The 15359-nt window shown below is 51.3% G+C and overlaps 1 protein-coding gene and 1 long non-coding RNA gene across 11 annotated transcripts in view; one reads left to right on the top strand and one right to left on the bottom strand.

The window, feature by feature from the left end:
- NSMF (NMDA receptor synaptonuclear signaling and neuronal migration factor) overlaps positions 1–13708 on the bottom strand; it is a 57638-nt gene extending 43930 nt beyond the window's left edge. For 7 of the 8 annotated variants that reach the window (XR_005840424.2, XM_015279659.4, XM_415535.8 and 4 more), the window contains exon 1: positions 1347–1554. Coding sequence is in view for 6 of the 8 variants with exons in the window: in XM_015279659.4 (XP_015135145.1) it covers positions 1347–1453 (107 nt within the window). In the remaining 2 variants the exon portion in view is untranslated. Of the gene's footprint in view, positions 1–1346; positions 1555–9450 lie in introns of those variants that run through there. The other variant, XM_046901953.1, reaches the window with a different exon arrangement.
- On the top strand, positions 1666–9779 carry LOC101751447. 3 transcript variants are annotated; one of them, XR_006931706.1, is made up of 4 exons: positions 1666–1720; positions 3128–4887; positions 5407–5510; positions 9473–9779. It is a non-coding gene; the product is annotated as an uncharacterized LOC101751447 (long non-coding RNA). The 3 variants fall into 3 exon arrangements; XR_005840426.2 differs by lacking the exon at positions 3128–4887 and having other exon boundaries at positions 1666–1928; XR_005840427.2 differs by lacking the exon at positions 1666–1720 and having other exon boundaries at positions 1837–4887.
- Positions 13709–15359: the final 1651 nt, after the last annotated feature.

Raw genomic sequence — 15359 nt, 5'->3', positions numbered from 1 at the left:
AAACCAGAACCTGGACTCCGCAGATTTCACACTACACGAGTACTATCTGCCCATCCTGATGTGGGCAGTTGCATTCCAAACGCGCTAGCTGCTCTCAAACACCCACGCTACCATTTGAAATCTTCTCACCTATTACAGAATATGTTGTTTGTGTGACTGGCTGTCTAATCCTACTCCTAGAGCCTCATTACAGCACTCAAGGTGCATTTTATGTCATTTCTTTCTAACCACCTGGCTGACATCTGCCAAAAAGAATCTCACTGCCGAACCTTTGAACACAGCCGAAAGCACTCCCATTGTCAGCTATGAACACAGCACACCGTAATGTGGGGAGAAGTTCCAGGCTCTGTCTGGACAGCTTTCTCCAGCTGCACTCCAGAATGCACAACACAAAAGGACAGCACCACACCGACAGCTTTGGTGGTGCTCCCTTCCAGCCCTCAGACCGTCCGTCCACAGCGAGATGCCATAATGCTGAGCCCCTGCCTCACAGAGGTGACGGATCTCTCAGCAGCACAGATCGAGCCCTACACATGACTCCAGGCTGTTCCAAAGCAATTCTGTCTGGCACAAAGGAGGTTACGTAACACAGCCGAAAAGTTTATTTCTTCCCTTTTTTCCTCAGCAGCGCAGAGCCCATCTGGACGTAGCAGAGCCCCGCACAGACCTGCCCGGCACACAGCTGTGCTGGAAGGGTCCCTGAAGAGCCGTTCCATGCAGTGACACACGGCTGCAGTGAGGCAGGAGGGTCGAGTCTGTCCTTCCCAGCAATGGGCACAGCTCCTCCACGATGGCTTTGTGAACTGAAGCAGAGTCACTGACAAACACGTTTTCTAGGATGTCCTACGACTGACACTCATACGTACTACGGGCACAGCAGTCAGCGAAACCCTACGCTGCCTGGCAAGCACGAAAGTACGACAGGCACAACCACAGAACCCAAACCTCTCCCTGCTCAGCACAGCGGCCCCGGGCACTGCAGAAGAGGGCAGATCCGCTGGGTCTGCAGTGTGTTTCCCAGGGCTGTGGGACGTTCCCGCAGCAGGTTTCTCACACAGCGGAACGGGAGCCCTTGAGGAACGCTGCCCCCGGGCACACAGATGGCATTTCAGCCGATTAGAACCCAGCGAGCAGGCTGACGGCGCTCACGGATTACAAAGCCCCAGCGCCGCCCGACCCGCTCCGCAGAGCCCCGCTCCGCTCGGACGGGCTCCGACCGAGCCTCGAAAGGTGCGGGCGCGCAGCGGGGATCCGCACACACGGCTCAGCCCCGGGCGGGGTCCGCCGAACCGAACCGCCCCACCGCCCGCGGCACCGCGCTCCCCTCATCCCACTCCACCACCCACCTCACTTTGGCCGCCACCGACGACATGGCCTCGTTCCTCAGCGTCTTCCTTTTGGACACGGCTGTGCCCATATTCGCGCGGGGGATGACCGCCGGGGGAGCGCTCATCGCACGAGCCCGCGGCCGCCCATGCCGCGGCGGGGCCGGGTGCCGGGCCGCTCCCTGCGCTCAGCGCCCCGCCATGCCGCCCCGCTGCCCCCGGCGAGTGCGGCGCTCCGCCGCGGCCGCTGCCTGCTCATTGACTGCGGCAGGAGGGAGGGCCGGGGCGCGGCCGGCCGCCCAGGAAGCGCCGCTATATTTGGCCGCCGGCTCCCTCCTCCACCCCCGCCTCCTGACATCATGGCGGGCGGCCCGAGGGGCGCGGGCTCCGCTGAGGTGAGGCGGTGCCGCCCGCTCCCGTGAGGCGCGGCTCCGCGTCGGGTACGGAGCGGCCGTTTGGCATCAAACTGTCGCCCTCCGCTGATGGGATCGGTGATGTCCCGACCCCAAGTGGACGCCCGCTGAGGGGTTTATTCTTCTCGGCAAAGCCTGAGCGGGCGGTGAGGGGCTCCTGAGCTGCACGGTCGGCCCTGCGGCCCACCAGGTCAGGTTTAACGCTGCTCGGTTGCGAAGCCTCCGGCGGCGCTCCGAAGGCTGCGAGGAGGGGCGGGCGCCGGTGGGCTCTGGTGACAGCGGTAGAACCCGAGGGCCTGGAGCTGCCGAGGAGGAGGTTGTTCACTAAGAAGGCGGTCGGGCACTGCAGCAGCCTGTCCGGGCTGTGGTTATGGCACCACAGCTGACAGAGCTCAAGAAGCGGGTGGGCAATGCTGTCAGACGTGTGGTCTGACCTCTGGGTGTCCTGTGTGGAGCCCGGAGTTGGGCTCAGCGATCCTGATGTGTCCCTTCCAGCTCAGGATGTTCTGTGTTGTTTTTTCTTTACCTGGGAGATGGAAAAATTGGAGAACGCTTCAGCCCTCTCTCCCATTAAGTCAAATCTGCAGGAAAATAGACTTAATTTCTTCAAGTATTCTTTTAACTATTTGGTTCTGTTAATCTGCAGCTTGGAAAGCAAAGCCAGTCATTTAGAGAGCAGAAAACCCAACTGCTCTGCTGTGTACGGACACAGATCTCACAGCAAGGCACCACGAATAGCAGACCTGCAGAAATGTCTCTCTGCTTTGATACCAGCTGTGAGAGAAAAAGTTCCCCACGTGTAGAATGAAGATACCGCCCTGCTTTTTAGCTTAGACTGAAGGAGGGGTGCTAAATGACATCAGCCTCTCCATCACTGCCACCAGGAGAGCTGGTCACTGTGCCCTGCTCCCTTGGTAGGGCTGCCCATACCGACATCACTTCCCCACGGGGCTTTGGGCCCAAGCAGGACCAGCAGGGCTCAGCTGTTATCCAGTGATGAACTCAGTGATGAGGTGATAAATGCTGTAGTCTCGCTGCCATGTGCTAATATCAGAGAGCAGATAGGGCAGGTCTGCCTCAGTCCTGAGTGCTGGAGGTGAGGATGGTAGAGCTGCTTGCGAAACTCAGTGCCCAGCCTTATTAACACCACTGTGAACACAGAAATGCCCATCTGGAGGTGCGCACACTGCCACAGCCCAAGCCTTTTTACTGTCCTTACCCCCACTTTTCTTTTTACCAAATAATTGCAGGAAAAAAAAAATACTCATTTATTTCATAATATTTAAAGATTTTGCCTGCAGTAGAAAACACTGTTCTAAAAAAATGCAAACAAAAAAAAAGAAGAAAATCAACAGAACTTTCTACTCTAACCCTGATGTCACCCCCCAGATCCACATGGGAACACCCCGAAGTTCCCATCAGTGATATTGTTCAGATCCAAAACAAGACCCAGCACCAACGTACTGGATTTCTTCTCGCAGAAGGAGATCCCCATCAAACATCCAACAGCCATAAACGACCCCCCTAATTTTTTACTTTTATTTTTTGTACACCAAAGCATTTCTCCAGCAGAAAGTAAGAGGGAATCCATCTGTTTTTATGGAACACCTTGAAAAAACCACTGTTGTGAATGTGAACCATGCAATTACAGCGAGTGAAGCAGTGCTCAGTACTGTCAGTTCCAAAATGGAAGAGAGGGATGCCTCCACCTTCACCCCACTTTCAGGCCACTATCTGCCATGTGTGCTCCTCTGGGAGCTCTTTCAAACGCCCTCATCCACCGCTCAGTGAGCCTCAGCGCTGGGCTCACTTCAAGGCACTGCTCAGAGCTTGGCTGGATGATGGGCTTTGGAGCTCTCCAGTGTCCATCTCGGGGCTACGCCACTCTCACAGGGAAGGAGTTTTTTCCATGACTGATCAGAATTTCCCTTGTTGCAATTCATAACCAGAGCTCATGCACCCCTGTGGAGGGCCCTGCTCCATCACTCCCTGGCTCCTAATCTCCTTGCAGTTTCCATCTTGCACTCTGCTCCCTTCCCCACCTGCACTTCAGGTTTCCTCTCTGCTTTCAGATCTCTCCTGGAATCTGGGGGTTCAGGCAGCCCAGTGTGACAAAGATGGGGATGCAGCCACTGTGCCAAGCGCCTACAGCTCATTAAAGCTGGCGAAATGCCTTTACTTCGTGCTAGGAAAAGAGTCAGGCGAGCCAGGCAGACGGTTCCCCATCACTTCTCCATGGCAACAGGCCTTCCAGATGCATGTAGGCAAACAGGCCGAGGAGGCAGGGAGCATCTCAGTCCCTCTGCCCGCGCCCCAAACCTCCTCTGGTGGGGCTCCCTGCCCAGCTTGCTCCATGCTAGGGGAGCACACCCCAAAACTGCTTCAAAAACAATCATATCTAGTCAGAGAAATGCTCTCCTCCTTCCACTGGTGAAGGTGAAATACTCCAAACCTGAGACAGGCAAAATCCATCCTAGCCACTGATGATTTTTATCTATATAAATGTGTCATGCTGGAAAAATCTGGTATCACAGAATCCTTGCAAACCAAAAAACAGGTATTAGCCTAGTGTGAGATCCTGAGTCCTATGCCTTGTTAGGTCTAAGATGAAGCTGAGATGAGAAGGGCCAATGACCTTCAGACATTAAGGATGCAGCCTTTTAATGCTTAGAAAAGTAATTTTTGTCTAAATGAGCAAAAGAATGTGTATCCTGACCATTTAAATTTAAAAACAAAATGGAAATAAGGCAAGCAAAAAAACAGTTACATGAACTACTGGCGAAAAAGCAAAAGCAAATAATAATAAATCCTCTTCAAACACATGAAGCACAGGAAGCCTGCTGGAGAGTCAGAAGTTGGCCATGGTGCAACAGGAGCTCTCACAGGAGATAAGGTGGGAACAAGGAAAAGAACAAAGTGGGTGTTTTGCAACCACAGTCGGCGAGGACAAGCTCTGAGAAGCATCTGTGCCAAAACTCTGTGTAAGGACATGGCACAGGATTTGACTTACATTCAAGCTACCTGCTGAGGAGGCTGAGGAAAAAATAGCCAAACCAAAGACTGCAAATTCACTGGGCTGAAGTGGCATTCTCTTAAGTGCTCAGGATGAGGAACCAGGATGAAACAATTCAATTACTTAATTGTAGCAGGTAATCACTGTGCATGGCAGCTTCCATGTCTGGGAGCTGCAGGGTAACAAATGGGAAGGGTTTGGGGTTGTTACAGACTGTGAAGTGACACTCGGCCAAAATGATAGAAAGAATATTAGTGTGCCTTTGGATACATCTGAAATACTGGGGGTAAAAAAGAAAAAAAAAGTGGTTTTCCTTCGAGAAAGGAACACCTCAAATCTATTGCCATTCTGTAGAGGGGTCTCAGTCTGCGCTCTTCAGTGTATTTGTAAATAATCTTGAAAAGAAATTGAAAAAAAAAAGGAATGGCAAAACTTGCTGATGGTGCTAAGATATTCAGAGTCATAATGCATGAGACACTGTAAGGATTTATACAAGGACCACATGAGAGTGAAATACTAAGTAATAAAATGGCTCGGGACATCTAGTCTAGATAGTCACAAAGATAGGCAGACAGGAGAAGAACAGCTGTAGCTGCAGAGCACAGCACTGGGCTTTGCACTGATCCTTACCCTCAGAGATGTCTTTTTCTCCCAGGTTCACCTGAATCTCATCTCCATCCAAGCTGCACCACAGGCTGATCACTGGCTTTGGGTTTAGTGCAAACCCAGGAGTCTCGTGGGAACCAACACCGCAGGATGGTAAGCATAAAACCAGGACAAAGCTGATATTTGACTGGCCACGTGTGATGACTGTAGTTTGGCAGTTATTTATTTACCAACAGGGTAGTGGTGCCAAGGGAGATGTGGGAGCCCCACCCTAGGGACATTTCCCAGGGCTGTATGCTGCAGAATGAACCAGCAGTGGGGGTACTCCCAGTCAGTTGATGTGCTCAGACCCAGCAGTGGTGTGGAGAGGACTGGCTCAGGCAGGGATGTTTTTAGCCCACTGCCCTCTGTTCCTGTTGTTCTGCACGAAACAACTGGTTCGAATATGGTGATAATGGAAGGGCAATGGAATAATGGATAATGGAAGCCTGAACAGAAGATGTCACAGATCTGTCACAACATCCCATTTCAGCTCTTCTGCCAAGTCAGAACAACCCTGAGACATGGTGATAAAACCAAGGTGGGGAAGCTGGAGGAGCTGTCTGGGTTTATCTGTATAGCAGTGCATGGAAAGAGCTGGAGGACAACAGTTCTTGTGTCCAACTGCAGTGAGAAGCTCAAGCTCTCCCAAGTACCAGGAGGTCACTAAACTATCACCTAGCTACCTTCCCACTTGGTTAATTTAGTCACTTCAAGATGTTCCTGTTGAACTCATCGATTAGAAACCTCACTCTAATGAGGCAGTATAAGTAAATAAGTCTCCCCAAACTGGAATAATTAAAATTAAGCAATACATCACAGAAGCAATATCAATAGTTAACAAGTTGGAGTCAGCCAAGAATTATGGTTTTGCTTTGAGCAGATTCACTTGGACAGAGCTGTTCCTAAACAGCCATGCACTTGGCACCAGAAAATAAGAGCTTGTTCAAATACAGTCCCTAAGATAGTTCTGATCGTTATGAACAGTTCTGAACCAGCTAGGATACAGAACACTCAGACCCATCTTAAGGCCAACTCTTACCCAGCTAATTTTAGTTAAAGATCTAATCAGCAATTATCAGGGCTGGATACACCTCTCAGCCTTTCTTTCTGTTATGTGACAAGTACCAGCCCAGACACACTAATGAGTACAATGTTGGCAGGAGGGGAAGTCAGACCATGTTAGACCTTGATCACTCACCCAGGCTACAGGTTACAAAGAGGGAACCTTCTCCTCCACTCTCCCAGTCTCTGCACTTGCCCAAGTCTTCTCATTTTGCCAGCATTATAAAGAAGCCAAACTTTATTTTGTATTACCTGCCTGCTCCGGCACAAGGCAGCAAGGTCTGTAGCTGGGCCAAGACAGAAGCAGCTCTGCTCCAAAGTGGAGATTTGGAAGGGGGAATTTGTACTTAGCTGGGTGTGGAGACATGGACAAGCAGAACCTTTCTATACCACAGCTGGAAAAAAACCACACTGAAACAGGCTGTGGAGCTTTGATACCCACACAGCTATAAACTGGGGAGGGAGGAAGGGGGAATAACGAGGGCTGGTGCACACTTTCAGAGTGGGTACAGCACATGCAGCCAATGCTCAGGGAAAATCCCAGCACCAGCATCACCTTCTGGCACAGGGGATTTCATGGGCATGGACAGCCAGCCTGCATCTTGCTTGAACCCCAGCCACAGAGCCGCTTCAGAGCCGCTTTGTCAGCCCTTGCTGGCCTTCCAGATGGGGTCAGACGATGACTCAGAGCAGGAACTCTTCTAAACCTGGTTTCCCGCTGGGAGATTCCCATATTAGCACTAAATTGGCCTGGGTCTGCCTGGCTTCACAAGAGCAGACTTTGCTGTGGCTGACATTCTGAGTGAGAGGAAGATGACGAAGCTGTGGGCTTTACTTTGCCTTCTTATCCAAGAGCCGTTGCCGGAGCCTTACCAGCTTTCTCTGAGCTGATATTAGATGTAAGGAGGATGGTTTCAGCTTGCACTGCCATGAAACAGCCCCTCTGGGCAGGCAATGCCTTCCCAGGCTCCCGCTGCACTGCAGCACCAGCCCTGGCATGGCCCATCCCTAGCGGGAGGCATCGCACTACTTAAAGAAAATTATGTTGCCGGCCTTTTCATTATCTTGCCCAGCAAATGTTCCCATGAAAAATAGGCCTAATTATCTACCCACATTCAAATTACTCTAAGATGCAATTTCTTTCTACTCTGTGGGGTTTGCTTTCCTTCTGTGGATCTTATGATTGAAATACACTCAATTAGCTATTACTCTGCTGGCTGAAATCTTGATGTCTCCATCCAGATCTCACAGGCATTACAACAATCCAGTACCAAAAGCTCATATGCAAACCACACAAAGGTCTCATCACTCAGCCTTGCCTGTTATTTATTAGATTTGTATTGCAATGGAATGAGAAGCCCAGTCTGGACTGAGAGCTTTTTGCAATGCGTAGCAGTGAGCAAACCTGCTTTAAAACATGGCCCAGAAGGCTAAAATAATTTCTGTAATACAAACAGTGCCTGGTGCCAGGTTAACTGGAGCCAGGAAGGCTCCTATGCACAGCCTTGTTGATACACACGTAGACCTATTCATACCATAGACTCATAGAATGGCCTAGGTTGAAAAGGAACACAATGATCTAGTTTCAACCCCCTGCTATATGCACGGTTGCCAACCACCAGACCAAGCTGCCCAGAGCCCATGCTGGGTCAGGCTGGGAACACACAGCAGGTCCTGTGCTGCCTGACCCTCAGTGAGCCCAAAGGAGTGTGAGCCCCATTGTACTCTCCTGCATGACTGACAGCAAGCATCTACTGTTAGTGCCAATGCTACCACCACAGGATTTCATATTAGTGTTGGCACTGAACAGTACTGAGCAACTGTGCAGATACAATCCATACAGGTAAGAGGAGCTTCTAAAGACCCAAAACAAAGGAAAAAGTGGCAGCACAGGAGATTGCTACAGTGTGTGTTCGTTGTTTGGGTGAGTTCATTTCAAAAGTAGTGTACACTTGCAGCCTGGAAGGCCAACAGTGCCCTGAGCTGCATCATAAGAAGGGAGGCCAGCAGGGAGCGGATTGTCCCCCTCTACTCTGCCCCTGTGAGGCCCCATCTGTAGTACTGCACCCAGGTGTGGGGCCCCCAGTATAAGAAAGACAGAGAGCTGATGGAACAGCTCCAGAGGAGGCCACAAAGATGGTGAAAGGGCTGGAGCACCTCTCCTATGAAGAAAGGCTGAGGGAGTTGAGCTTGTTTAGCTTGGAGAAGAGAAGGCTTTGGGGAGACTTCATTGTGGCCTTCCAGTACCTGAAGAGAGCTTACAAGGAGGCATTCAAGGCCAGGCTGGATGGGATCCTGGGCAGCCTGACATGGTGGTTGGCAGCCTTGCCCATGGGAGGGGGTTGGAACTGGGTGATCTTTAAGGTCCCCTCCAACCAAAGCCATTCCGTGATTCTGTGAAAAGCGTGCTCCTACAGCTCTGCAAAGGAAGTCACTGCCCACGAGACAAAGGATTTGGATGAGACCCTTCATTTCTGAGCCATGAGAGCTGCCAGCAGGACGGTGGGCATCCTAAGAGCAGCATTATATTATTTTCCTCTTATTTTCTGAAAATAATACAATGGGTAGGGATAAATAAAAGAAACCTGGCAGTCAGACAAGCATCACCTATAGCACAAGGGAAGATGAAGAGGATGGTAACATTTCATTCCTGCTGGCTAAATTAGTGCCTTCACATTGACATAAGACATTCCCTCCGAATAAACTGCAATAAATAAAGCCAATCATCATAACAGAGGAAACAACGTAGTTATTTCATACAGGGAAAATATCCCTTAACCTCTCTGCTGTGCAGTCACTGAGGCGTGGAAGCAAATGACCTCTGGAGGACTGTGGTCCTGCTGCCTGCTCGAAGCACAGCTGTCACCTACACCAACACAGCGTTTCTTATCCAAGTAGTGACATGCTCCGTGGATGGGATGCACCCTCCCAGAGTGATGTGTTCCCATGATGCACCGCCTTCCCAGTGAAAAGCTGATTTTGTACCTACCAGAGACACGTTTTTCTTCCAGGGTCCTTCAGCACTGGCAGGGGCCATTCATTCAGCAGCCATGGAGGAGCAGGACTTGGCCCAAAGCAATAGAGGTTTCTCACGGCTGGGATTCCCAAACAGCTCCAGGAGCTGTCACTGATGGTAACTGATAGCTCAACGATTCAGTGATTACTCAGTTTTTGCTCCATCCACATCCCAGTACTTCAGTTTGGCAAAATAACAACAAGCCTTTGTTCTGACGTTGGAGCCCCGCAGGAGAAATGTTGAAGTCCAAAGTGGCTGTGTTATATTTAAGATGGAAAGAAAAATATTGTTGTTAAAGGAGAGTTTGTGTGAGCATCTCTCTGCAAACATCCAGACACTGAAGCTCAGATCCACTCCCTGCACCATGCCCAATCCTTGCTGTAATTTAAAGCGCTGTGCACACGAATGAAACCTGCTGTCTTGCACGTTTTCTATTACTGTTAGGATTCAGGCAGAGTTGGAAATGCAGCACTCACACTCTGCACAGCAGAGCCCATCTTGCTCTGATGCACTTTGCCTGGCATGGGGTTCTGCAAGGGAGTGGCAGCTGTGAGCTGATCCTGCAGAGAGCGAGGCCAAGGAGCAAGGAGAGGAGGCAGAAACTCACAGGCAAGATGACTCAGAGAGCTCAGCTGGAGGATGATAAGGGATGCATTTAGCCTTTCCCTCCTGGTGGGCGGAAGGAAACTATTTGTGATGGTTATGGCAGAAGGAGTGAGAAGCTGGAAGGGAGGTGAGGAAAAGAGATCTGGGGTTTGCCATATTGTGTGTTTGTATTTACAGGGCTTTCCATAGCTCCTTTGTGGCCTGAAGTGCATACCTGAGCCCACACTAATGACAAGAAGCAGCTCTGGGCACCACGGGGACACTCCCACAGGAGCTGCACACGCATTCAGGGCTGTCAGCAGCTCCTGACCACAGCAAGGATGTATCAAAATAGGCACCATGCATTGTAGCTGAGGCATCACACAAAGATGCAGGCACCAAAGAGTCATAGGTTAAGATCCTGTTGGCAAGGATAACAAATTCCACATCTGCAAATATAATAGCCCAGGGCACAGGAAAAGAGTGCATACGGTGTGTGCACATTGCAAGGGGGTTATGCGTTCTGCTGACTCTGTGCCCCACTTCCAAGCTGCCCTGAGGGGAGGAAAAAGAACAGTCCCAGTTACTATGGTGAAATCAGATGGGCTGAATGGGATTTGGCTGGGACTTGGAACGGGCAGCAGCTGAATCTGTCAGCGCTCCACAAGACCTGTGTGCCACTGCAAATCTTCAGCAGAACTGCAGCCAACAGCAGTGTGCTCAAGTGGAAAAGGTGGATGTCATCGTGTGAGAAACGGTGCAGCAGTGTGCCATTGTGTGCAGCCAGCACAGGGCTGGTACGGCGTGGGATGGAGGATCTGGCCCTGTTCTGGCCACGGTGGGGATTTGGGCCAGCTGGGCACAAAGGGACACCAGTGGTGCAGAAGTGCAGACTGTGAGCAAAGGCTGAAAGAAGAAATGACTCTTCCAGGAGAAGTAAAGAGCTGGAGAGAGCCACAGCAACACATTCCAGTCCTATCAAAGGCTGAAGGCAGGTCAGCATGAGCAGCAGTGGGGAAACTCAGACAAAAACAAAAGGTGTGCAACGCTGCAGACAGCAAAGCAGTGCACCAGGCTTCCAGGGGGACACATGGCTGCCACAGAGGCACAGCTTATCAGTACCATTCCATACCTGTGTAACCAGTAGTCAGATTTCACAAAGGTTTTAAAAATTATGAGGAAAACTGAAGGGGAAAAAATCAACAACTGTTAGAGTGGGAGAATTAGCAGTTCCTTCAGAGGCACTTGCAATACATCACAAAAGCTAATTCTGCACAGTCAAGAAAACATAATTCTGGCTGCAGACCCATCCTCTAAGTTGGTAACCTGAAAACAGCAGTTGGAAGCAAAGTGACGGTATATACAAAGAGGAATAAAGTAATAAAGAGCAATCAATACATAGCAATCACCAAAGTGAGTTATGAGGCAGATATTGATAAAATAAATGGACAGAGGAAAATCCATGGCTGGCAAAGCCATGAGCAGTGAGCAGCTGTTCTCTAAATGCGTTAGGAACAAGAGAAATACTGCAGGTCTGTCCCATAGAGCTGGAGGAGCATTAGCAGCATTGGTCAGAGACAGCCCTGGGTGTCTCCAGTCCATCCTCATGCTGAGGGCAGTGCTGAGGGCAATGTGACCCCGCCTTGCTCACAGTTCACCTGGACCAAATTAGGAATCTCCCAGCACAGAGGAGCCGTGGTGTTTCCACGTGAAGAGGTGCATTGCTGGCAAGAAGGCACTCACCGTTCCCTTCTGCTTTTAGAAAGGCTGGCAATGTCAGACATGAGGTGGTGCAATACTCTCTGGGCTGCTAACAGTGGGGAGCATCACGGGTGGATCCGTGCAGTTCCTCCATCAGCAGATCTGTGTGATTTGCACCTGAGGCTCTCAAGCAATGTGCCAAGCTGGGCTGTGCTCGCTTGCTGGAGGTGTAGGGAGATGCCAGGCTCAGCAGGATGCTCTGCCTGCCCCAACAGCGCGCCGGGCCGGCACGGCGCTCAGACTGAGCAATGGAGACACAGGATTCAATTAATATTGAATTTGAGGATTAAAAATATACCTATCAGCGTGGTATAATGGAACATGTCTTGTCAAATGAGCCTCCTTTCATCCTGGGAGAAAATTGCAAGTTTGTAGATAAAGGTTACCATGTTGCCATTATTTGCTTAGCTTTTGGCAGCCTGCTTGACTTGATATCATATGACACCCTAATTACAAATTTAGCTCTATACAATCTCAATAAAGCCCCCATTAAATGGATGGAGAGCTGTAAACCCATCTCCAAACAAGGAGTCATCAGTACACAGAGATGATTTAGAGGGATTCTGCGGGATTTGGTCCCAGCCTGACACTAATCAATGTTTTCATTGATTGAGAAATGAGCACAAAACACAGCTGATGCATTATACAGCTGCTGGAAGCAGAAGGGCTGGCGCTGAATAATTGCGACAGAGAAGTTGCACAGAGCAACTGGGATCTTCTCCGTGCACAAACCCATCTCAGCTGGCAGAATGAAAGTAGGCCAGCTTTCCAGCAGCGATGGGGGAAATGTTTCATCCGAAGAAGACACAATGCAAAGAAATGTAGGCATTGTCAGGGGAAGGTCAGTCAGAAGGAATCTCGTCTGCGGTGCTCCGGCAACACGGCTCTGGCTCCAAGTGCAGAAAGTAGAGGCGGAGGATGAGAAAAGCAGCACTGACCTGCCTGTGCTCTCCTGCAGCATAAGGAGAGCTGACCACAGAGGGCACAACCAAAGTGCCAAAGAAGGGATAGAAGAAGCCTTTGAGCTGCCCTGTGGGTCCCTGCAAGCCATGGGGCTGGGGAGGGCTCCACCCACAGCCTTCCAGCAGCTCTCCTGTGCAGGACCCGGCCGTGTCCCGGTAGCACACCCCACACCTGTCCACATCTGCTTGATGCCCCCCTTGTGTGACACTACAACTAATGCACCCTTCTAAGGGAGCAAAATTTGGTTGGATGAGTTTTTTGCATCAGACTGGGGTTGTGTTGCCGTCCTCTCTCCTCCACGTTATTTTGCAGTAACTAACGGTTCACACGTTTATAATTACAGGAAGATGGGGCTGTTTTCTGGGACAGGTGAGGAGCAGGGGATGAGATGCCCAGGTTTTGCAGGACGGGCTCTCCAAACAGCACACTGCAAGTTGCCTTGCAGGGACTTACACCACCAGCTGAGATGTGTCTGGGGGAGTTGATTCTGGCCCTGCAGCCCCTGGTGAGCTTTTCCATTACCTGCTCCTGAATCACCCCATCACAGCAGCCCAAGGACCCCAGTGACCATCGTGGATGTGGCCGGGTCGAGGTCAAAGTCTGACCCAATGGGGCTGCAGCCCTTCACAGCTGCTGGGGAATCGCTCGGCTCTGCCTGTATTTTTAGCTCTGTCTGCCACATCACTCGAGTTCACGGCATGACCTAGTTTGGCAACACAAAGCACTCGTGCTGCTCCCACCCTGCCAGGTCCCCCTCCGCTCAGCAGCGCACTGGTGAGAACATCAGTGGCCCTGAGAATGGCTCCCCTGGGATCTCTCCTCTCTGTGCATCAGCACATAAAGCGTGGGGCAGACTGGGGAGAGGAGGAAGAGGGTCCTATGGGGCCTCGGCTGCCAGCAGCAAGGACACGTGCAGGGTCCTGGGTGGGACCTGCTCTGTGGGGACATGACAGCCTTTGTGCTGAGGCTCTGCACTTTACCTTGCCTTCTGTGCACAATCAGCAGCTGCCCAGCAGCGTGGCACAGCCTGGACTCAGCTCCCCAGGTGGGTTGCCTTAAACCCCCAGCTCAGCTCCACAGCTGACCACATCCTCAGTCAAGAGCAGAAGTTCTTTCCTGCCACACATTTTGCGCTGAGGGAAAAAAAAAAAAAAGAAAGAAAAAGGCAGCTCTTTGGCACTTAGGAAAGCTCTCCTGATACATGGAGAACACTGAAAGGTGCATTGCTCTCACCAGAGAAGGGCTCCAGAAGTGCAAACTCCAATGCTTCTGCAAGGCTTAGCTCTCCCCTCTGCTTTTGGGAACTGAAATGTTAACCACCCAGCACATGCTGCAGCCCCACGGCCACAGCCTGGCACTGCTCTGTGATGCTCACACAACCTCTGCAACAGCTCCCTCCCACCTCATTACCCCCGAAATCCCATGGGTGCATCACATTGCCAGCCCAGCTCTAAAAGCTTTTCAGATTTTTTTGTTAAAAGCATTCTATTTCCAGCAGAGAAGTGAGCAGAACAGAGGGGTTTCACAGCCACCAGGAGAGTTAGCACCGTGGCCAAGCCCTGGGGCAGTGGTTCAGGGATCCCTGGTGTCCCCCAGCTCTGCAGCCAGGAGAGCAGTCACCCTTCAGCCTCTTCTAACCATTTCAGCTCCCAGTCCAGGCCTGCCGTGTCACACACCAGAGGAACAGATCCACACCAGGTGACAGATGGAAGCACCGTGATGGGGCTGAGGAAAAGGAAGCCAGCACACATACCCTTCACCATCACATCTGAGCATGGGAGAGCCAACGCGCCATGCAGCCTTGCTGCGTTCACACCCAAAGAGCAGAGATGGTCCACTGAGGCACCACGAGGAAACTGAGTTTTGCATCTACAAAGAGATGGGTGCACACACGACCAAGATGAAGTAGAAGTGCCAGCTGACTGCGCTCTTCCTCCCCAGGCACAGTGGGGTGTGGGCACTGGGGGCAAGCAGAGCTTCTCTGGTAACTCCCAACTGCCCACCACTATGGGCACTGCATGGAGCTCATCGCATCGTGCCTGGGCATACACAGGCAGGTCAGGCTGCTCCAGGCGGGCACCAGCCTCATTTGACACACTCCTCTGGGGCCATGCATCACATCTAATGTGCCTTCTTCGAGGAAAAAAACTGTCATTTACAATATATTTATAATTAATGCACACTTGGAAGTGTTTTACGATCCTGAATTATGCACTGCTTCAGTCGCTATACTTTGGGGCTGTGCTCATCCCTGCAAGGACAGCATGGACCGCTGGAGCTGCTGAGCCCATCCCCGGGGCAGATGGCACAGCTAAGGACGAGGTTTCCAAAGCCAGCTATTTCCAGGAGCTTCCTCAGCACTCGCACCTGGTGGGTGCTGCCTTCAGCTCAGCGCTGTCCTGGGGAGCTCAGGCTCAGCACAGCACGTTTCTCTATTGAGGCTGTGTCAGAGAGAACCATTGCTCCTTGCTGACAACCCCGATGGCGTTTCCAGAGCTGGAGGCCTGTCCGCTTCGTGATGCACTGCGTTCCCGTCCTTCACCCCCTGATGGTGCCAGATTTAATTAAGAGCC

This window comes from Gallus gallus, chromosome 17, assembly GCF_016699485.2.
Source record: "Gallus gallus isolate bGalGal1 chromosome 17, bGalGal1.mat.broiler.GRCg7b, whole genome shotgun sequence".
Classification (NCBI taxonomy): Eukaryota; Metazoa; Chordata; class Aves; order Galliformes; family Phasianidae; genus Gallus; species Gallus gallus.
Note: the sequence above shows the minus strand (reverse complement) of the source record. Positions and strands in the feature narration are given on the sequence as shown.